At 32.2% G+C, this 25,166-nt stretch overlaps 1 protein-coding gene across 1 annotated transcript in view; it reads left to right on the top strand.

Moving 5' to 3' along the window:
- Window positions 1-25,166, top strand: part of SPRED1 (sprouty related EVH1 domain containing 1) — a 105,450-nt gene that overhangs the window by 43,049 nt on the left and 37,235 nt on the right. The window contains exon 2 of the mRNA XM_006192048.2: window positions 6,975-7,149. Coding sequence (XP_006192110.1) covers window positions 6,975-7,149 — 175 coding nt within the window. The remainder of the gene's footprint in view (window positions 1-6,974; window positions 7,150-25,166) is intronic.

Below are 25,166 nucleotides of genomic sequence, written 5' to 3'. Positions count from 1 at the left end.
TCTGTATTGAACAAATCTTAAGGAATTCTAAGTATCTTCTCTTTTTTGTTGTTCTTTGAGGGGGTTTTGGCCATTTTGGAGGGGTTCAGTTGTAGTTTGAAATGGAAAATAGTTATCTTTGCCTCCTGTATATAGATTGCTTTCATATTCTTAAGGTTTCCCTCATCCTTTGTATTGCTTCCTGTTGCTACTGTAACAAATCACTACAAACTTAGTGGCTTAAAATAATACAAATTTATTAAATTGTAGTCAGAATGTCAGAAGTCCAAATGGATCTCACTGGGCTAATATCAAGGTATTGGTAAGGCTGCATTCCTTTTGGAAGAGCTAAGGAAGAACTCATTTTCTTGCCTTTTCCAACTTCTAGAGGCCTGTATTCTTATCTCATGACCCCTTCTTCCATCTTCAAAGCCAGGCAAGTTTCTCTGATTCTGACCTCCCTTCTGCCTCCCTTTTCTACTTTAATTGCTCTTAAATTGGTTTCATTTTCATTTTTCTGAATATTACTTAACATATCTTGGTCCCTTGGAAGTATAGTAATTTTATGGTTTACTTAAGAGAATGTGATGTAACTCTACTTAACTAACATTCACATAACACATTTGCAAGGAGTATCTTGATAAATCTGTAAATTATTAGGATCTAAAAACCTGTTGCAGAGCAACTTTGCTTTAGGGATTAAATATCCTTAATCTCAGGTTTGTGAACCTCTTTGGAGGACTGTAAATCCCCAAAATTGTATTCAAACATGAGTTTTTAGCCACGTAAGTATTTTCTTCAGGGGAGGTAGTCTGTAGCTTTAATCACTGTTTCAGTAGCATCGGTGATTATTCTGGACTTCTAATTTAAGAACCATTACTATACAAAACAAAATGACTTGTACAGCTCTGGCTTTTTCTCAGATCTGTTTCCTGAATTTGTATACATTTCTAATTGCGTGTGGACCATTTATAATGTTATAGCTTGACTGTTTTTAAATTTAAAATGTTTCTAAAATATGTTCCTTTCCTTTGTTTTTCTTTCCTTTTCTCTGTTTCTCTCTCCTGTCCCATCCCACAGCACCTCTGGACTCCATGCTGAGAGCAGTTTGATTCTAAGGTTTTAAGTCTTTGTAATTTCTCCTTTTACCTTTCTATCAGAGAAAGGAAATTATGCCCTATATCTTTACTCTTTCCTTTGTAATAGTGTCCCCAGTTTTTAGATGGGTACATGGTTGCCTGGAAATATTACATTTCTTAGCTTCCCTTACAGATAGTTGTGACAATGTGATATAAACTGAAGAGTCTATATAAAATCTATATTTATTAAGATATTTTGTTATGTAAAATTTGTTGTAATAATTTCCTAAGTAATTTCTCTGTCCGCAGTCTCTCCTTGTTTTAAATTTTGCTGCATTTTCAAGATATGTAAATCTTCATTAAGCACTCTCTTTTGGTAGGAAACTTCTTAGTTAAGGGCATAAATGATGTATATTAGCAACATTGTTGTAATAATTTGGCAGCTTTTTTGATGAAGATATAACTAAGGCCTGTTTAAAGTAATGTTAAATATACCAGTGAAGTTTAAAAAAAAAGATAACTGGAAGTTTTAAAGCATGAAAAGGTAGGAAGGTTTAGAAGTTGGGTTAAACTTAAGGAAGTTTGGGATGGGGAAGTTTTCTGGAACAAATCCATGCTATACCAGGATGGGCCCTAGATATAGAAAAAAAATTAATGAAGATAGGTCTCACCAGCCTTCCTAACCTAACAGCAGCTATGAAGACCTGATTGCTGGAGAAACAGCATTATATGAGAAACAGACCAAATTGGATTTAACTTCTGGACAATGGAAAACAATGTGTGCTATAATTTAGTAAATAATATGAATACTTGCTCTGCCAGACGTAGGTGATTTTAGGGACTTTCTTACTTTCACAGAAAATAGAGCATTCTGTTTGCTGAAATGACTTCAAAAAGAAAACAAAAGGTTTTATAGTAATAGGATGTAAGTTTTAAAATAGGTATGTATGAGATCTACAGAAAGTCACCAGCACGAATCATAGAGGAAAAGAAATACACTTGACCATGGTAAAATAAAAGCTTTATTCTTCAAAAGGCATTAAACAAATAAAAGAAGCCACATTTTGGAAGAAGATACTTAGAATTCACTTAACTGTGAAGGGAAAGGATTAGTACTTGTAATGTAAAGGATTTATGCAAATCAATAGAAAAAGACAAACAACCCAGTTGAAAATTGGGAAAAATATACAATGAATGAAGATGGTAAGAAGGCAATTGGGTGAGTATATAATTGGCTTGAGAATTCTACAAGGGAGAAAAGAAACTGAAAAAGAAGGCCATTTTTAGGCCAAGGGCACATTGCATATTAGACTGTAAGGGCTTGGAAAATTTTTCAAACTGTACCCTTAATTAGACAAAAAATTTTGCCAGTGTGCAGAGTTGAAAATTCAACCATATTATGCATTTATTCACAAAATGCTTTGAAGTATAATGAGATATTCTGAATCATGTAAAATAGTACTGCTATTTCAGAAGAAACTAGATGGATCAATTCAACTGAAATAAAATTTATCTTTGTGTTTGAGCCTCTTTTGCCTCTAACTTGATTGAAATACTATTTGAAAATTCTAGAAAATAAAGCTCATGGTGACTATTAAGGATTTTAGATAATTTAGAGTACTTGCTTTGTAGTTACAATCTCGTCAACAGATCCTCTTTGCTTTTCTTCCAAAATAGACCCAGATTAGTCCATCCCTCTTGTGTCTGTTATCATCATCCTAGTTTAACATCACCTCTCACCTAGACTTCTGTGTTAGTTGTCTAATACCCTTACTGTGGATGAAAGGATATATTTGATGTAATTGTTCAAATAAGATGAACAATTAGCAGTTGAGATACAATTTAGATTTTGAACAAAATAAAGGAAACCAAACAACATATTACAGTAAGAAGAGCCTCTTCATTTCATTATAATAAAAGCTAGGTTGAAAAAGTGGTTATTATGTAGTCTACTACCAAAGGGAAGACTAGAGCTTTAGTTTGAGCTATTTTAGAAAATGATATTAAGTAATTATTGTCAGATTTCACATTTTATTTTTGGAAGGGCAAGATGTTTTTATCGAAGAATAGTTGACTTACAATATTATGTTAGTTTCACGTGTACAGCATAGTGACTCAGTATTTTTGCAGATTACACTTCATTATAGGTTATTACATGATAATGTATATAATTCCTTATGCTATCCCATGTATTCTTGTTGCTTAACTATTTGATCTATGTTAGTTTGTATCTGTTAGTCCCATACCTGAACTTGTCCTTCCCCTTTCTTTCTCCTCTTCATTTTTTCTTTATCTGTGAATCTGTTTCTGTTTTGCATATACATTCATTTGTTTTTGTTTTTGTTTTAGATTCCATATATAATATGATATCACACAGTATTTGTCTTTCTCTGTCTGCCGTATTTCACTAAGCATAATATTCTCCAGGTCCCTCCATGTTGCTACAGGTGGCAGTATTTCATTCTTTTGTTTTATAGCTGGGTACTACTCCTTTGTGTGTGTGTGTGTGTGTGTGTTTGTGTGTGTGTGTACCACATCTTCTTAATCCAGTCATCTGTTGAAGGACACACTTGTGTTGTTTCCATGTCTCGGCTATTGTGAATAGTGCTGCTATGAAAATTGAGGTGTATGTATCTTTTCAAATTAGTGTTTTAATTTTTCCAGGTATATACCCAGGAGTGGAACTGGTAGATCATATGGTAATTCTATTTTTAGTTATTTTGAGGAACCTCTATACTGTTTTCCATAGCGGCTGCACCAGTTTACATTCCTAACCATCAGTGTATAAGGGTTCTTTTTTCACCACATCCTCTCCAATGTTTTTAGATGAATCACTGGGAACAAGTGCTTTTCAACTAAGTATTTTAAAGAAGCGCAAGAATGCAATGGATGAGTTTTGACAATAAGAGTTTGTTGTCATTATAAATGGCTGTTGTCTCAGAGACTAATAGATTTCAAATATGATACCCAGAGAGAGTGAAAATTCAACAGATTGTTAAATTTAATTCCATTATGGCAAGTACTTTTATTCTCCACATTTACTAGAGTGGACATCTATTTACATGATCAAGAAAAACATTTACTGTTATTTTAAATAGGGACATATGATTTAGTTCCTTACTCTTAAGTCACTTTTATTTCGGGAGGGAGCGACAAAAACAGATTTTAATATGCTACAAGGCAGAGAATGAGAGAGTTTGTAAGAGCTGCCACTGATGTCTTTAGGAGTAGTTGCATGTTTAGACAGAAGAGTTACTCCTTTTATTTAGGGGAATAAGATGACATTTGAAGGCAGAGAGGTTATGAGAAGCAGAGGTGAAAAGATTAGCCTTGGCAAGAAGGAACGTCCACAAAAAAAACCCTCCACATTTATTAAACAACTTGAAAATTTTTATGTTAAGTATTCTCATCATAGTTCTTGAAGTTGAAAGCTGACTTGATAAAGAGTTGTTAAATTATAAACTAATGAAAGCTATGGTAGAGGCAATACAAATTTATTGATATAAACTTCTGGAATACTTTAAAGCTTGAAGGATCAACTTGAATAGATAAGGGAGGCAGTTAAATATTTGGTATGGTTGAAAACATGAGATTCAGAAAGAAAGTTTATATTAATTATAGCCTGACTTTAAAATCTCTTTTGTTGTAATAAGGTGTATAATGAATCAGACAACCTTATTCTTCCCAGTAAGAAAATCTTTATTTTATTTAAATTTAATTTTTTTTCCTGGGTCCTGCCTGGCTTTGAATTGCCAGTATGACAATTACTTCATTTTTAAATTCTTTGTTGTAGTAGTAATAATTAACTTACAATAACACTTATATAGTGTTTGTTATGTGTCAGGCATTATTTACATTTATTTAAGGTGGGTGCTGTAACTTTCTCAAGGACATGTGGGTAAGTTGCTGAGCCGGGATCCAACTTAAGAAAGTTTGACTTTAGACTCCTTACTCAACCACAATACAGTGCAGCTTTAGAAGTATACAGCTCTCTGACAAAAGACTTGTGTTGAAAATGTGTGAAGAACCTCTAGAATCAATAATAAAAGACAACATAATAAAAAAAAAAAAAAGACTTTAAAAGAAGGCATACACGTGGCCAATCAGCATATGAAAAAAAAGTGCAAAATCATGCATCCATCATGGGAAATGGATATTAAAATCACTATGGGTTACCACTTTATACTTATTACAATGAGTAAAATGAAAAAAACTGAAAACACTAAATGTTGGCACAGATGTGGAGGAACTGGAACTGTCATACATTGTTAATGGAAATGTATAATGTTCCAATTACTTTGGAAAACAGTTTCCTATATAGTTAAACATACTACCCTATGACTTACCAGTTCTGTTTCTAGGTAATTATTCAAGAGAAATGAAAACATATCTATAAAAAGACTTATACAAGAATGTTTATAACAGCTTTATTGATAATAGCCAACTAGGAACATTTCAAATGCCCATCAACATAAGAAAGACTAAATGAATTGTGATAGATGTATTCAGTGAGAGGACTGCCTGGTGGTAAAAAATAAGTACTAATATAATACCATAATGAGTGAAAGAAGTCAGACAAAAAGGGTAGGGTAGAAGTGGTGATTCCATTTGATTGCATTTATGTGAAGGCCCGTAGCAGGCAAAACTAATACATATGTTAGAAACCGTGGATAGCACTGGTAACCTAGGTACCTATGTGATGGGAAGGAGGCTTCAGAGAATTTTCTGGAGTCATGAAAATGTTCTGTATCTTGATTATCATATTGGCTTTTCAGATGTGTATATTTGTCAGAATTTGCTTCATATCAATGTATGTTATTATATGTAATGTATACCTCAATAAAATAAATATCTAAAGTAGAAAAAAAAAAAGCAAGGGGCAGATTTCAGACAAGCACTATGACAACAGAAATGAAAACAGGCAACCTACTAACACTTAGAACATGCAGAGGCACTAAGTAGCACAGAATTGTAACACTGAGCTTCAGTTGATAGTCTTAATAACCAAGACAAGTTTAAGTTATATTCAGTAATTTTCTAAGAGGTCAGCATGGTATACGACTTTCAGAAAGGATTTCATTAATAATTATTAAGTTTTAGAACTAAGATGATTAGATATCAGTTATATAGAACACTAGTATATGAAACACATTTCTTATATTTTAATAAAGAACAGCTGTGGTTAATTTTGGGAAATGATTCTGAATGAAACTAAAATATAGTGTCTCTTAAGAATAGTCTACCAAAAGAGGGAGTGAAAGGTTTCTGTAGACCAATTTGCTTGATAAGATACTGAAACAAAACATTTGTTTTCGTGTGATTTGTGTAGTTTAGATTCCCAGTTGTTAGAGGAAATCAAAAATATGTCTGAGCTAAGCATGTTTGTTTTGGCATTTTATTTATAATTTATATTTTGGAAATGTTAGAAACAGAGATGTCACAATTAAATGCACTAAAATATACCAGTAATTTGTCTTGGTTGTATTGTAGGAGGTGGACATATATTTAGACAACTTTGATGGCGGCCTTCGTAGTTTGACTATGTTTGTCTCTGGGATCCTTCATTACTTGTTGCATGAACTTACATCCTAACTTCGTTACTGGGATCCTTTATTACTTGTTCCAAGCACAATCAGATGTGCTGGAACTACTCAAATGATAAATTGAGATGAGAGATCTGTAGTCTTTTATTGAAAGATTAGTCTTAAAAATAAAGGCGAACCTTTTTAAGTTAGTTACTTTGTGGTTTTTGACATTTTTCAATTAGGTTACTTTCTGTGGACTATCATGGAAGTAGTAAACACTTTAGTTACCACACATGAACTGAAGTGGTCTTTTGTTTCTCAAAGAAGACTGACAGTTTGGCTGTTTTTTGTTCATGGAAAAGCTAATTTCTAATCTTTGCATCTATTTTAGTAATAGTTATGCACGAGTGCGAGCTGTGGTGATGACCCGGGATGACTCAAGTGGTGGATGGTTACCACTTGGAGGGAGTGGACTAAGCTGCGTCACTGTCTTCAAAGTCCCTCACCAGGAAGAGAATGGCTGTGCTGACTTTTTTATCCGTGGAGAGCGACTCAGGGACAAAATGGTAATGAATAATGCATCTATTGCTATAATTTTTAAATTGTATAGAATGAAATATTGATTAAAACTATGATAAGTATACTATTATTTATGAAAATTATTTTTGTCCAGGATCAATGAATGTTCTTTAACTCTTTAAAGACAGCAAAATATGCCTGTTTCTTTGCAACTGGGACTAACATTAATGTGCTTGTGTTAGAGGAGAGCTGCTTTTCCTGTTAGGTTTAATGCAAGAATATTCATGAATAATCCCCCTAGTTTTTAAGCTAGGTACACCCTTTTTCCCCTTCTCCCCACCATTCTCTAGATTGGAGGTTGGCACTATAGTCCACAGGCCAAATCCAAGCCTGTCGTGTGTTTCTGTGCAGCCCGTGAATTAAGAATGGTTTTTACATTTTTAAATGACTGAAAAAATCAGAGTAGTAATTTTATGAACGTGAAAACTATATGATTCAGATTTAAATGTCCATAAATAAAATTTTATTGGAACAAAGCCAAGCTTATTTGTTTACATTTTATCTATGGCTCCTTTCATACTACAGTGACAGAGCTGAATAGTTGCAGCAGAAATTATAAATATCTGGCCCCTTACAGAAACATTTTGCTCATCATATGACTACCTGGTGGCTATCCTAGGTTTTACCTCTACTATCTTCTACCCAGATAAATGTTTTCTTGCATCTATGTATTTTTTAATTTGCATCTGACCTTTGATAATGTTAGATATTTATTCTCTCAATAAGTGTGGAAAGCTCTTTCTCCTTTATTTCATTTGTGAGCCAAAAAACAACTCTAATCATATCTGAAAAGCTGAGTAATGTTAGTGTCATTCCTGCGTCAAGCAAACGGAGAGCATACAACTTAGAAGCAAAATGAGAATAAAGTACCAAAAAATTTCAAGACTCTTGAAAATAACTAAAATTCCCTTTATATTTTTGTGGACCAGTTTCTGAGCTCATAGCATCTATAATATTATTTCTATTGAAAATGTGCCTTAAGTTTCACACATGAACATTTTGAATAAATCTACTCTTAATTTTGATTCTTCATTTCTGGATATTTTTTACTACTGAATTATTTCAGTAATTTAAAAAGTTACCTAACTTGTCTGAGCTCCAGTTTCTGCCTCAGTTAAATGGAGAGTTTTTGTATATCATCTTGAAAGCCTTGTAACTCTTCATTTTTGTGAGTTTAGGACTCACTTCTGACAGTGTATCTCAATTAACTAGAAAGTGGTTTTAGAATTATAGGAATCCCCAATTGAAGTCAGAAATGCACATAGTAAATTTAATGTGTTGTCTCTGAAAGTTTAAATATTTAAATGTGGTTCTGGCCTTGGATAACATGGTAGCTGGCAAATACTAATGCTTATTTAAAATAAGGCTTTTAGACTTCTAAGAAAGAGCCTACAGTGTCCTGTCCTGGAGTGTAATGCTTTTTGTCTGAGCTATTGATAATTGGGGAATGTTGTTGGAGGAAAAGTTGTAGATTTTAGAAACTGAATGAAATAGTGACAATCTAAGGCATTTTTTAATAGTAAAGATGGAAGAAGAACAGAAAGAAATCAAAGGTGGAGAAAGAGCTGGAGGTAAAAAGCTTGCTAGGAAAAGCATAAGAACAATGAAAAGATGACCTAGATGTGAAGTAGAGAAAAAAAATCTGACTGAAACAGAGCATAGTCAGCCCTATGTATCCACAGGTTTCACATCTGTGGATTCAGCCAACCACAGATCAAAAATATTTGGAAAAGACATTCCAGAAAGTTCCAAAAATCAAAACTTGAATTTGCTTTGTGCTGCTATTTATAAAGCATTTACTTTGTTATTATAAGTAATTTAGAGATGATTTAAAGTATGTGGGAGGGAGGATGTGTAGGTTGTATGCAAATACTATGCCATTTTATGTAAGGGTTTGAGCATCTGCATATTTTGGTATCAGTGGGGTGGGGGTGGGTATTGGAACCAATCCCCTGTGGGTATCAAAGGACTACTGTATTTATTGGCTATAGTAATGAAGATGGAAGTTTACTTAAGGATAGTTAAGTAAGGAACCAAATCTGAATCACTGAAAGTGAGGCTGGTCAGAGATGAGCTCAGACTGATGGATTAGGTGATTGCTTAGAATGTGACTTTGACAGAAAGCTTAGTGAGAATAAGTCAGGGATTCGGACAGAATACAAACTTATTTCCAATGGTGGGACATTAAAAAAAGGAAAAACCTTTACTTAATCCTAAGGTATAGAATCATAACAGGCTAACAAGAAAAAAGGTTCTTTTGATAGAAACACTGACCTAGGAATCAGAACTGTTGTTTCACCTAACCATTTTTCCTTGAGGAAGCTTATTATTTGTGAAACAGGAATGATAAGAATACCTCAGTGCAGACATAAAAGAAAATTACTTTGAGTTAGAAGATTGTCTTAATTAATTCTTTCTTGTAGGCAGTAGCTACAATAAAGCATTTTAGGTTATGGGAAATTGTATGATCAAAGACAGAGACAATAAATTTAAAATAGCAGTCTTGTAAAGTCTCAAGACAAATGGGACAATGACATTGAAATAAGCAGATTAATTGGCCACCTATGCTAAGTAATACACTTTTGATCAAGATACTTCTGAAGCAATTACAGAATTGAAGTATGTATTCTTTTACTTTATCACCACCACATATTGGGGTCATTAGTGTCCATTTCTGGTGGTGTTGTTTGTGTGTGTGTGTGTGTATATATGTATATATATTTAATTGAGGTATAATCAGTTTACAGTGTTGTATCAACTTCCAGTGTACAGCATAATGCTTCATTCATAACATGTACATACATACATTTGTTTTCATATTCTTTTTCACCATAAGTTGAATATAGTTCCAAGTGCTATACAGTATGAACTTGTTGTTTATCTACTGTATATATATTAGTATCTGCAAATCTTGGAACTCCCAATTTATCTCTTCCCATCCCCTTGCCTCTCTGGTAACCTTACGTTTCTTTTCTGAGTCTGTATCTGTTTTGTAAATAAGCTCATTTGTCCTTTTTTTTTAGATTCCACATTTAAGTGATGTCATATGGTATTTTTCTTTCTCTTTATGACTTACTTTCCTTAGAATGACAATCTCCAGGTCCATCCATGTTGCTGCAAGTGGCATTTTATTCTTTTTATGGCTGAGTAGTATTCCATTGTATAAATATACCACAATTTCTTTATCCAGTCATCTCTTGATGGGCATTTGGGTTGTTTCCATGTCTTGACTATTGTATCTGTAGGTGTTTATTGATTTTATTTTATTTTATTCCATTTTTCTGGGTTCAAGTAATCTAAAAAAGGTGTACACTGACTATTGAGTCTGTAAGTTTACCAAGTTCTTCCCAAGTTAATGATAGTTTTCTTTAAATCCTTCTTAAACTGTTTTAATATTGTTCCTATGTAATAGTTAATCATGTAAAAGATACTTGCTAAAAATTGTGTTCTGTACCCATTTTGTCTATGGATTACATCTTAGAATCCTCTACCTATGATGAGTTCTAGAAATGAAGTAAGATACCTGCCCCTCATGCATCAGGGGAAAAGCTTGTGCTCTTTAAGAAAAAATAGATAATTAGTAATGAGGAACCTATAGCCACCTGTGTAGCTAATAAGGAAATACTAGACAATGTTTTAAAAAGAGTTTATAAGTCAAAATACTAGTAACAAAAGTGAAGAAGAAAGATAGTTTTTCTGAAGTGTGAAAGAAGCATCTGGTAGACTTTTCCAGTCTTAGATTTATAGTTACTTGCACTAACAATGTCTTGTTATACTTCCCAAAGGGTTATATTTAACTCTTTTTAAAAAAATATTAGGAAGAGAGCACAAATCAAGAGCAGCCTGACCAGAATTTTTTCAGGAAGCTGGCATTTTGTGTAATTAGCTCAGTACTCATTCATTCAGAGTGATCAGAAATTATATCCTGTGATACTTACCTGTAACTTGCTTGTTTTGTGATGCCTACAAAGGTAAGAGTTTATTTCCCAGGTTAACCTTTTGCTAAGGTAGAACTTCCGACGAACTTATTAGCTCTAGGTAATGCCTAATCTCACAGTAGCTCAGGCTGGCTTGTTTCAGCCCACTTTATCAGAGTCATAAATCCCACCTCCCTTCACAGACCCTAAACTACTTACCTTACCTACAACCAATCAGAGACTTGTGTACAAGCTGGTCAGGCACCTTGTGATCCTGTCTTGTAAAAGATCCCAACACTAACCCTCAGTGCTCACACAGGAACCTCTCATCTGTGTGGCTCACTGTTGTCTATAGCAGTATATCCCTAATAAACTCCTTTACTATTCCCCTAAATAAACAAATACGGTAAGTAAGTAAGTAAGTAAGTAAGTAAGTAAGTAAGCAAGCAGAGCTTCCTAAGCTGTGTGCCATGAATAGGTTAAAGTAGCTGGAGGCCCCCAGGCTGGTTGCCTCTTAACAACTAGGCTTCTCTTTCCTGGTTGCGTTGTAATTGTTATTTTTCTAAGTATGCCTAGAGAAAAAGTGGGAAAGTAACTGCTTTATGTAGTTGGCTTTCATACTTTATTGATAATTGAGGAGAAATAGAAAAAAGCACCAGGCTTTGGTGTTATAGACCAAGATAAAGTACTATCTTTTGGCACTTGAGGGATGGATGGAATGGTCTTTGACAAGGATAGATTCTCAGAACGCTCTTCTTGATCTGTATGAATTGTATTCTCCATTTCCTTCTAAATCATCATGTCCTTGATTTCTTTAATTCTTTAATGCAAGTTAGTGTTATCTTGAATCACATTTTTTAATGCTAACTAGAATTTAACTGTTAATTTGTGTAGATAATCTTCATTATAGAGCTTCACATTCCCCATGATAGAAACTTTCTCTTTGCATTCATTTTTCTATAGTGTCTCTTCTCTATTAGTATGGCATTTCTATTTTGTAGGCAAACATTTTATCAAAGTGTTTACCATATGTCTAATTTAAATTATTTGACCATTTTTCGCTGAATTGTATGTGATAGGAAAATCTAAAACACTGAATTATAATATACCTTTAGAGTCTTTGACCTGAATAAATTTTCAATAATGATTTTAAAGTTTTGCTAAAATACTTTTTTACTAGATAAACAGTTTTAATTACCAAGGGATCTAAATTAGCCATTCTCAAGCTTTTGTAATAGACAAGAAAATACTGAAAATTTGTTACTTAATGTTAAATTGTGCTTTTTAAAGCATATTGTGTGCTAAGAGAGGACAAAAATGGAGTAGGCTAATAGAAAGATACAGTAAGACTTACAGCATCTGGATTACTTAAGATGTTTTGTGAAAACAAGAAAAAGGTGCTGTGCAATGTCAAAGCAAAGTTATAAGATAGTTATGTATATAAAGTGGAGTGACAACAGTCATAACTAACATAGAAAAGGGAAAAGATACATAGGAGATGTCAAGCTTAGGAAGTTGCCAGAGATTATAAAGAATTTTTTTTGATCAGTAAGTAATTAGGTTGTGGATAAAAAGTGGTTTATAAAAATTAAAATGCCTATTAGATAATAGTTCTGTTTAAAAAGATGTATCTTTTAAGTGGGGTTTCTTTATAGTTATTAGCGCCTAAAGCAAAATTAGAGTACTTGTTTTTTAGGAAGAAAATAAAGAGGTTATAACATAGTAGCTTTATAAAAATCAGACTCGCCCTCCTTTCCACCATGGGAAACCTTAAAAGACCAGAGAAGCATCTTTCTGCCTTAGTCTGAACTTTATGAAAGTACAGAACAACAATTTTCTTCTTAGTTTTTCCCACTGTGCCTCTGTGAATTACTCTATTGTGAAATCTCAGTCCTATAGAACTCTTCTTCTGCTAAAAACCAGTTGCATTAACTAGCTTTCCCTCTGTCTCTTTAAAGATACTGATTCTTCTATTCACCCTGATGTCACAGAGTTAGGGAAATACGTGGGAGTAGAGGTAGTGTCAGCATTTTTTCTTGTTCCTTATTCTCTTTCCAGAGTATTACTTTATAACCCACATACATAAATCCTTTTATTCATACTCTGTAGCATTCAGATCACCATCCTTTAGCTTTTATTTTCATCTACTGACCTTAGTAATTCCTTCCCAGAGCCAACTTTTCCACATCTGAGCTTCATTATCATTCTTGGCTACTTTTCTTTGCACGGTCTGACCTTCTGGTCTTCATTTCAGCAGGCTACTTTCCTGGATCTGGTTGTTACCAGAACTTTAACGTTTGAGGAATTTTACAATTTCCTGTCATTTCTATTTTATTTCTCATCCCTTGCTCTGTAGTTTTATGCTTATTCTATTATTTGTGCCTTACATTTCACTAGATTCCTTCTGGATTCAGTATCTTTTATTATTTTATTTTTTAATCCAATCTAAAATTTCCTTGTCAATCATTTAAACTTAATCATTGATATTTCAGTAGGCAATATGTTGCTGAGATTTTTCTCTTACCTTAACACTAAAGGAACTTCATTGAATCCTACATTATTTAAAGGGAAGAAAAAAGGCAACTCTTTCATGCAACAAATATTTATTGAGCAGCGACTGTGTGCTAGTCACTGTTCTGGGCACTGGGATATATAAATGAACAAAAACAGAAATCTCTGTTCTTAAGAGAATATACATTCTGGTGAGGGACAAAGAAATATTACAGTAGATAAATAAGTAAGATGAATATTATGCTAGACAGCCCTAAGTGCTAGGTGGAAGAGGAGTATAGGGAGTTTTTTTGTGGGGAAGTTGGTTAAAGTTTTAGATATACTAACCAAGGAAGGCCTTACTGAGAAGGTCTAGGTAACATTTGAATAAAGATTTCTATTATGAACAAGGCTTTATATTTTAGTTTATATGTTCAGATTTTCACATCTTGAGTATTCTTAAAGTAGGATAAATTTATATTCTTGGTTAAATTATTATGCTACACTATATAAGATCTTGGACTTTTCACAGGTTTGTTGAGTAGTATCAAAGTATGCATCAGTAATGGTCGTAAACCTTGGTATTAGTGATTCCTCCATTTATTGAATCATGTCTTCTTTATTCTTGATTCTGTTTCAGCCTTTTAATCTCTACCCTTCTCCAGTCTTGCCTGTATTATTGCAGATAAGCCTTCTAATATTTTTTCAAGGCCCAGTTTTACCTAACTCTTTAGCTTTTATATTGCTTACCATACTGAATTTTCTCATCTTGGATCTAGTTTTCCTTTGGTAGTTCCCAAAAATTCCTAGAGACAGTTTCATCTCCTCAATTTCAACACAAATCTGTCAGATTGTATAATCTGACCCTTACTTCCTTGATTCTATCTGCTTGTTTCCCAGAGGCAGCACTTTCAAGATGTTGCTTTCTTGAGTTACTTATGGTTCACTAAAAGCATGCATTGAACTTAGGGAAATGCTGTCCCCTCTTTTACATTAACCAAATAACTGTAAAGATAGCAAATTACAGTTTCACATGGAGTAGAAAATGTGGGCTTGCAGCTTGCTAGTCTTGAGGAAATAATAATGGCAGAAACAATTTCCCTTTTATTGTCGCAGGTAAATCACAGATGGACAAATGGGAAAATTGAGTTAGAGGAAGCACCTTGGCAAACAAGTTTTGCTGTGAAGAATTGGAATCAAAAGAAATGCTAATGATAATTCATTCATCTATAGTAACCTGTTCATTTTAGGGTCAATCCATTGAAAAGATAATAAATGGTAATATTAATTACCTTTCTGTACAACCATTAATTTTGTGACTTTCTCCAGGCAGTTGTTTTTATAATAGTTCATTCTTTAATGTTACCAATATTCTTTGAAGAGAAATGGATCTGCCTGTTAGCATTTCTGTTCTCTTTCTTTTGGAGCATAAGATAGCTCTGTGTGTGTGTTAGCTATTTTCTGAAAAGTAAGATTTAAAATGTGTCCCATGTTACCTTCCTGGTAATTTTATTTCCTTTTTTTATTTCCTCTTTTCAGAAAACATGAGCTTAACACTTATTCACCACTCTCTGTACTGACTATATTATACTTCCTCTTTATTATTTAGTTGTTTTAAACTAACATCTTTTCATTTTTTAGTTATTGATTTATACTGCTTCATCTGGTCTGTCAGGTTCATCAGGATTATCTTAAGCTTCATCTTTCTCTTGTATACCTGATTGTGATATATTTTACATCCTTTCCATTACAATGCCACTGCCATTAAACTATTGTGATGTCTAATAGCCTCCCTAATAAAGTCAAAAATCTTCAGTCTCAAATTTTTTACCTTAATAGCTTTCTAAATATTTCCTTACTACTTTCCCTCCATTAACATCTAAATTATAATCTAAATGTAGCATGCTTTTAATTGATTGATTGATAGATATTCTTTTAATTAATCAACAAATGTTTGAGTGCCTTCTTGTGACTAGGCTTCTTTTTTCTTCTTCTTTTTTTAAAGCTTAAGGTGTCCCCTATAATAATATGATTTAGATTTCTTTTATCAAGTCTGCTTGGGCTACCATAACAAAATACAATAGACTGGCTGGTTTAAACAGTGGAAATTTATTTTTTCACAGTTCTGGAAACTTGGAAGTTCAAGATAGAGGTGCTGACTTTTCTCTGGGATAAAAAGCACAGGGTTGCTGGGTTGTATGATAGTTTTATGCTGAGTGTTAAATTTCCACCAGCAGTGTATGAACAGTCCAGTATCTTTCTAGGCATTTTTGCTCACTTTTTGTGTAGTCACTTTTTTATTTTAGTCATGCTGATAGGTGTGTAGTGGTAGCTCATTGTAGTTTTAATATACATTTCTCTAATGGCTAATGTTGAGTATCCTTTTATGTGTTTATTTGTGCCTTCTTTGGTGAAATATCTGTGTCCTTTTCCTATTTTCTAATTGGATTGTTTGGTTTTTTGCTGTTGAGTTTTTAAAGTGGTTTTTTTTGTTTGTTTGTTTTTTTAATTCTAGATACTAGTCATTTGTCAGGATATATGGTTTGCAAATATTTTCTCCCAGTCTATAGCTTGTCTTTTAATCTTCATGGAATATTTTATAGAGCAAAGTTTTAATTTCTAATGAAGTTCAGTTTATCCAGTTTTTCCTTTCATGGATCATGTTTTTCATAGCAAGTTCAAGAATGCTTCCCCTCATCCTGAGATTTTATCCTATTTTTTTTAAAGTTTTTTAGTTTTATATTTTATATTTGAATCTGTGGCCCATTTGGAATAATTTTTATATAGGGAATGACACTTAGGTCAATGTTCATTTCTTTTGCCTATAAATGTCCAGTTTTTTCCAGAACTACTTGTTGAAGATTGGCCTTACATTAAATTACTTTTGTACTCTTGTTAAAAATCAGTTGAGCATTTTTGTGTAGGTTCTCCATTTTGTTCCATTGCTCTATTTGTCCCTTCAGAGGTAGCGCACACTGTTTTACTATAGCTATATTGTAAGCCCTATTATTAGGTAAAGTGATTTCTCCTATTTATTCTTTTTCAATATTATTTTAGCTATTCTAGGGTCTTTCATATAAATTTTAGAATGATCTTGTCTATGTCTACAAAAATCCTTACTAGGTTTTTATAGAAATTTTATTAAACTTGTTGGTCAATTTGGGGGAGAATTGACATCTTTACTGTATTGAATCTTACAGTCCACGAATGTGATATGTCTCCAATTAGGTCTTGTTTGAATTCTTTCATTAGCATTTTGTAATTTTTAACATACAGATCTTAAAGGTATGTTTTGTTAAGTGTATACCTAAGTATTTTATTTTTCTTGGAGCAATTGTAGATAATATTATGTTTATAATTTTGGTTAGTGTATGCTCATTGTATATGTATAGAAATTAGATTAATTTTTGTGTGTTGATCTTGTATCCTATTACCTTTCTGAACTGTGAGGTTTTGTGGTAGCGTCTTTGGGGTTTTTTAATGTAGGCAGTCATGTCATCTACCAATACGAACAGCTTTATTTCTTTTCAACCTGTATGCCTTTTATTTCTTTTAATGTTAACCCAACTTGTATACTCAAATAAATCCCACTTGGTCATGTGTATAATCTTTTTATATATTGTTGGGTTTGATTTACTGCTATTTTTGATAAGTTTTGTGTTTAAGTTTGTGAAAGATAGTGTTCTGTAGTTTTCTTTTTTGGAACAGTCTTTGTCTGGTGTTGATATCAAGGTAATGGTGGCCTCGTAAAATGAATTGGGTAATGTTCCCTCTTCTGTTTTCTGAAAGAGACTGTGTAAAATTGATGTTAGTTCCTCTTAAAATATTTGGTAGAATTCTCTAGTGAAATCATCTCAGAAAGAAAAGATCTCCCTTTGAGAGCTTCTAAATTACTAATTCAATTTCTTTAATGGTTATAGGACTATTCGAGTTATCTATTTTATCTTGGTTGAGTTTTGATAATTTGTGACTTTCAAAGAATTGATCCACTTCTTCCAAGCTGTCTAATTTGAGTGTAAAGTTTTTCCTAGTATCTAAAGTACTCTTTTATAGGCTACTGGATCTTTAGTAATATTACCTGTTTCATTCCTAAAATTGGTGATTTGTGTATTCATTTTTAAGTTGTCAATCTTACTAGAGATTTATCAGTTTTATTTTTTTAAACCGGTCTTTTGTTTTACTGATTTTTCCCCCCTCTATTTTCAGTTTTATTGATTTCTGTTCTTTGGTATTTGACTTCCTTCTGTTTGCTTTGAGTTTATTTTGCTCTGCTTTTTCTAGTGTCTTGAGGTAGGAACTCAGTTGTTGATTTGAGACCTTTCCTTGTTTCAACATCCATAACCTTTTGAAGAACTTTATTTCACTATAATATAAAAATTCGAGTTTATAAACTAACCTTATTTATTAAAATATTCAAATCTTATATATCCTTTTTCATGTTTGCTTCAACTGAAAGGCTGAAGATTTCCAACTGTCACTATGTTTTTGGATATTCTTTTCCCAAGTACAGGGATGTTTTCTTACATAATCACAGTGTAATTGTCCTATTTAGGAAATTTAACAGAAATATAATATTTTAATCTACAGTCCATATTCCAGTTTAGTTCTAATAGTAGTCTTACAACATTTTTGTTCTTTCAGTACAAGATCATGTAGCATTTAGATGTCATGTCTTTATTCTCCTTTAATCTGGAGCAGTTTCTCAGTCTTTCTTTCATGACACAGATATATTTTTAAAATACTGGCTCCTTCCCTTCATTTTGTGGGAGCTGACTTATTATTCAAGAAGAAACACTGCCATTGTTCCTTCTGTTACTTTTTAAATTTTTTCTAAAATCCTGTTCAGCTCAGAACCCAGCTTTAAACACAAATTTTTATTAGTAGATAATTGGTAAAAATGTGTTATTAGATGACAATATAGTTTCATATTTCATAGAATGACTTGGTGTCCTTTATAAAGGATACTAGTTTTTTTATCATCCAGAAAACTAAAGTTCATAATGCGTGGCAACTCTTTGAGATACTAATTATTGATTTTGGTTATTAAGTAAATTAATTTGAATTTGGAATTTTTATTTCAAAAATGAAATGTTTTTTCCTTAGATTCTCAAAGATATTTCAGAAAGTTACTAAAATAATTTTTATGTCTAGTTACCAACTACACTACATCGGAGATAATACTTTTTGTAAACATGTAATTATCTACTTGTAGCATCTGTAATAAAGTACATAGTAGTTGGAAAGTACATATTTAATTTTACTCTGCTCTCTAAAATTATTAGTTGTTACTAGAGAAACAGAAATGTACTTATGCCCATTTTTGGCTTGGTCTATTTTAAATACTGCTGGCAAACAGTCCAGTAATTTGCTCTATATTTCCCAAAATAACTTGGAATATATCTTCAGAAGTTAGAGTTTATTTAGTGACCTTGGCATTTCCACCCCCTCTTTTTTCTCTATAAAATACCCTAGAATTTCTTTCAGAAGAAGGAAGAACGTTGGAATTTGTTTTCACTGCCTTTAGAATCAATTAACTTAAGCTTCTCAGAATCTATTCACAAGCTCTTTGAGATCCTGAGTACCTTTATTGATCATTCAAACTCCTCTCCTTCCCTTACTCAAAAAAGTAAATAATGACCTCCCAGCCTTTCATAGCAGCTGTTCTGTTACGGGCTAGTGGCATCACTTTGTGACCAACATCACCATTGCTACTAATATTTATTGAAGATCTACTGTGTGTCAGGCACTGTTTGAATACTCTGTATGTGTTACCTCATTTAATTCTCTAAAGTCAGATAGATGATTAGAGGTGGAGATTGGATAGGACCCATCTAGGTCAAAGCTGCAAAGCCCACAAGCTTAATTAATTACTATACCAAAATTCCTCTTAAACTTTACTAACATTTTTCTTCTTGGGAAGCATATGGGTGCTGTTTTTGCTCCTTCTGTTAGTTATACCTAGCCATTTTATTTTGGAGGTTTTTAACTTATGTGAAGAATATCCATTTTCATTAACCACTTTTCTTCTTTTCCTTTCTTTTAACTCTTAGTCTGGTACTATAGGGAAGCCACTTCCTCTCCACTCTCTCCCTTCATCTATATCAGATTTTAATATATTTATGCTAACAGTAGTTTTGCTTTTCTTAAATTCAGAATTTACTGGTTTATCTGTTTATTTTTTTCATAATATGAAAGACTTAAAACCTTAAGATCTTATAATAGTTCATGGTTCCAGAAGTGTATATCCAGCTAGAAAAAACTTGTATGTCTTAACCAACTTAGATCTATTTCGACCTATATTAGAATACTAAGCTGTTCTAACAAATATCCGTACATTCCTTCATTATATTGCCCTTTCTGAGGCTGGTTCCAGCCAGTCTATTACAGCAATTATATTCTCCTCAAACCTAGTCAGGTCTATTGATAATGAAATTTTTTTTAATGCAGTCAGTATAAAAACATTTAAGTGATTTTGAATTTGTTGTTGCTTTCTCTAGTTAAAATTTTTTATTACACTTTTTTATAGTTTATAATAAATAGTGATTTATTTCTAATCACAGTATACTAATAGATGATCAAAAATGATTTATTTCTAATCACAGTACACTAATAGATGATCAAAAATTCAAAAAATTAAGGTAATGATTCTAAAACATGACTCTTTAATTTGTTCTTCTTTGTTAACTAGCCACATTCTTAATGGATCTGTTAGGGGTTATTGATGTCAAATTACTCCGGCAACATAATCTTTTTGTAGTTATTCTTGTTGAGTCACTCTTATATTTAATATTCACTTTACAGTTGTTCTTTGCACTCAATATCTTTTATGCTTGTTAATTTAATGTAATCTGTCTTCTTTTGGGTAGAAATAAGGGCAGGGCCACTGATACACTTCCAAATTTATCTTACTTATAAATGTCCTTCATGGTTACTGTGGCGGTCTGATGAAATTCACATACTTTCAGAACTCCTTAACTCCAAAAAGATATTATTCAACTAATAATTAGAATTAGTTAGAGGTGTGTTTTAAGTTTAACAACTGTATACAGGATATTTTTAAGATTATATTTTTAATGCCTTCTGGCAATTTCTTTTGGGATAGTCTTAACAGAACTTAAAATTATTCATTTTATTTTGTACTAGATCTTCCCTTAGAAAGAAGCTCTAGAAGTGAATGCAGTTTATATATTCTGGGAGAGTTGTAACTACTTCAGACTTGTAGAACACCTGTTAGTTTGCTGTATTAGTAGTTAATAGATATAACTTCCTGTTGGCTAGAAATAATTTATCTGGTTACCTTATTTTTCCTACAGCATAAATAATTAACCTGGTAATGTTGGATTGGTTAATTGTAATCTCTCAGCGAAAATATAATTGCCATTTTCTAGTTTGTTTGCTGGCTACTGCGTTCACGAATATGGTAAACATTGAACTCTTCTTCCTGTATGCCTATTATTATTAATATTACTGTGATCTTAAGATACAGAATTAACACAGTGAAAACTACAATGAAGTAAAGTCAGAACACATTGTTCTGATGTAGTTAAGGAAGAACAGTGGAAGTGGGAGGCAGCAGAATTCACTGAATTTTAAGAATCCTTCCAGCCCCTAAATTATTTTGTTTTTCAAGAATACAGATTTAGTCTTGATCACCTGGTGGGTAGAAGCATTTTGATACATACTTTTACCTACTTTTTTTTTTTATACCTTTTCAATCTTGTTGAGTTTTTAAAAAAAATTTGAGATGGACAGTTATCCCTGTTACTTAATAAAAGTATGATTTATATGGTCCTTAACGTGGTGAGAGTGTATTTATTTTTTTAATACTACTGAAAGTCAAGCAAAACAACTTTCTAATATATAGTGTGACTTAGATGAGAAATTTTTATACTTTGGATATAGAGGATTTGATAGTTATGTAAATGCTGAGAGATGCAGAATGTTCTAGGAAACATTTCTTAAATTATGTACAAAGATGGTGAGTGGTTCTGTTAATATAGTACCTGCTTTTTCTTTCTCATTACCTGTTCCTAAATTCAGCATAGCTGCTACCATAGTAGCCTTTTCTTAAATGTTAGTTATTTTTATGGTACATTAAATATACAATATGAACAGTAAAATATTTTTATTTCCTAATGTTATTTTATAGATAACAGTTAATAATATAAATTGATTTTTACTTCATAATTAGTTGGCAGTTTGTTTTCGTACCAGTTGTTGTGTGTAACCTCAATATTTATATGACTTTTAGATGAAACACATTCTTGCATAGGTACTTCTATGAGTCTCAGAGCTAGTTCATTCTTACCATTTCCTCGGTGTATTTTAAAGCTCATTTAAAAAATTTATTTAACTATGTGTTTTGGGAGCCTCTAAAAATAGATGCCATTTTTAAATATGTGGTTTAGATGAGTGTAGATCTCACTGAAATTTTATTTATCTAAAAGGTAATAGTTGGAAAACAACTTTGGGAAGTTTAAGAGAAGAGTTAATTCAGCAGTATTTTAATGTATTAAGAATGAACTAAATGATATTTTCATGTAATAATGACTACAGGACCAAGCAGTTTTTTATGTTCTTCTCTTTTTTGACAATTACAATTTAGCAGTTTTCTAAAATACACATCACTTTCCCACTGTTAATGAATACAGTAAATATGTTGCAGTAATCCATAATACCAACTTTAGCTTCTTGAATTCCAGAAGTTTAATTATGAATTTTATTATTATTATTGCAGAATGGTTGTGACAAATAGTAAATCTTTAGAAAATGCCACTAGGCAATCAAGACATTATTTTGTTACCTTCTTGGTTACTTATATCAGAATTAACAAGACTATCAAAGATCATTATATTCAGCAATATGCTGGTAAAGGTTTAACAGTCAGCTTTTGGACGTGGGGATGGGGAGGTATAGGTTTTTAGCATTTACATACTTCTAACATCGCTGTTTTCAATCAATATGACATCACTGCATTTGGAGTTGGGGAGAAGTGATCAGTAGTACATCATTTTTTCTTTTGTTACCTGTGCCTTTGGTGTCATACCCAAGAAAACATTGCCAAATCCAATGTCATGAAGCTTTTATCTTATGTTTTTTCATAAGAGTTTTATTGGTTTAGGTCTTATTTAGGTCTTTGATCTGTTTTGAGTTAATTTTTGCGTATGGTATTAGGTAAGGTTCCAACTGCATTCTTTTTTGCATGTGGATATCCAGTTTCCCAGAACCTTTTGTTGAAAAAGCTTTCCCTTCTTCCATTGACTGATCTTGGCACTGTTGTCAAATATGTTGAGGTAGTTTCCTTCTAGTCCTTGTTTCTTGGATATTTTTATCATGAAAGAATGTTGAATGTTGTTAAATGCTTTTTCTGCATCAATTGAGATGATCATGTGGATTTTTACCCTTTATTCTGTTCATATGGGATATTATATTGATCAATTTTCGTATGTCTAACCCATCCTTGCATTCTGGGAATAAATCCTGTTAGGTCATAGTGTATATAACCCTTTTAATATGAATTTGGTTTGCAAGTATTTGTTGAGGACTTTTGCATCAATGTTCATAAAGTACATTGGTCTAAAGTTTTCTTGTAGTGTCTTTGGCTTTGGTATCAGGGTAATACTGGTCTCATAGAATGAGTTAGGAAATGTTTACTCCTTCAATCTTTGAGAAAGTTTGAAGTATTTATTGGTATTAGTTCTTTAAATATTTGGTATAATTCACCATTGAAACCATCAGGTCCAGGATTTTTCTTTTTTGAGAGATGCTTGATTACTGGTTCAGTCTCCTTACTAGTTATGTATCTATTCAGATTTTCTGTTTATTTCTAACTTTGTCTTGGTCTGTTTTATGTTTCTAGTCATTTGTCCTTTAAATCTAGATTATCCAATTTGTTGATGTACATTGTTTATTGTACTCTTTTATAATCCTTTTTATTTCTGTTGTATTTGATGGTAATGTCTCCACTTGTATTTCTTTTATCTTTCTAATTTGTGTCTTCTCTGTTTTTTTCCTTAGTACACCTAGCTAACGTTTGTCCTTTTAAAAAAATCTTTTTGAAGAACCAACTTTTGTATTCATCAATTTTTTTTTCTGTTTTTCTATTCTCTATTTTGTTTATCTTTGCTCTCATCTTTATTATTTCCTTCCTTTTAGGTTTGGATTTAGTTCTTTTCTAGTTCCTTAAATTGTAAAGTTACGTTGTTAATTTAAGATCTTTTTTTTAATGCAAGTATTTATATACCTATACATTTTTCCCTTAGCACTGCTCTTACTGTGTCCTATAAGTTTTGGTATATTGTGTTGTTGTTTTCATCCTTTAAGTATTTTGTAATTTCCCGTATGATTTCTTCTTTGATCAATTGGTTGTTTAATTCCCCAAAGTTTTTGAGTTATCCAGTTTTTCTTTTATTACTGATTTTTAACTTCATCTTATTGTGGTCAGAGAAGATCCTTTGTATGATATCAATATTTTTTAATATATTGAGATTAATTTGTGGCCTAACAGGGTCTGTCTTAAAAACTGTCCCATGGGCACGTCAGAAGAAAGTGTGTTATATTGTTGAGTAGAGTGTCCTGTATATGTCTGTTCAGTCTAGTTGGTTTATTGTGTTAAGTTCTTTATTTTGTTTCTGCCTGGTTCTTCTGTTGATTATTGTGAGCGAGGTATTGAAGTCTCCAGCTATTACTAGTAGAACTGCCTGTTTCTCCCTTCAGTTGTGTTGATTTTTGTTTTATATATTTTAATGGTCTGTTATTAATGGTGCATAGATGTTTGTTGTTATAACTTTTGCCCTATCGAACCATTTATTTATTAATATATAATATCTTTCTTGTAATGTCTGTTTTTATTTAAAGTCTATTTTGTCTGATATTAGTATAGCCACCCCTGCTCTCTTGGTTGCTCTTTGCATAGAATGTCTTTTTCCTTCCTTTGATTTTCAACCTAATTGTGTCTTTGGATGTGCATTTATCTGTTCTTCCAATCTCTACCATTTGATTGGACCATTATATCCATTTACATTTAAAGTAATTACTGATAAGGAGGGACTTCTGAAATTTTGCTATCTTCTCATGTCCCTGATAGCTCTTTGTCTCTCATTTCCTGCATTCCTGTCTTTTGTGTTTAGATGATTGTAACAAAATGTTTAAATTCCTTTCCTATTTCCTTGTGTGTATATTCTATAGCTATTTTCTTTGTAGTTACAGTGGAGATTACATTTAACATCCTAAAGTTTTAACACTCTAATTGAAATTTATACCAGCCTAACTTGAATAACATACAAAAAGTCTGCTCCTTTACAGCTTTGTCTCCACCCCGTTCAGTTTTTGATGTCACAGAATAGCATCTTTATACATTGTTTGCTCAGAAGCATAAATTAATACTTTTTTTAAATGTTTTAGCCTTTCAAATTTTGGAGAAAATAATATTTGGAGTTACAAACCAAGGTTATAGCAATGATTAATTTTTATGCTGGTAATTAGTTTTTTTCTTTAAATGTATTAGTCTCAAATTTTATTGAAAACAAAAAGTACAGTTTCAAACCAAAATTAAAATAATGCTGCTTTTATAATTGCCTATTTATTTACCTTTATTT

This window comes from Camelus ferus, chromosome 6 (genome assembly GCF_009834535.1).
Source record: "Camelus ferus isolate YT-003-E chromosome 6, BCGSAC_Cfer_1.0, whole genome shotgun sequence".
Taxonomy (NCBI): Eukaryota; Metazoa; Chordata; class Mammalia; order Artiodactyla; family Camelidae; genus Camelus; species Camelus ferus.
The sequence above is the reverse complement of the archived record's forward strand: the minus strand, read 5'-3'. Positions and strand labels throughout refer to the sequence as shown.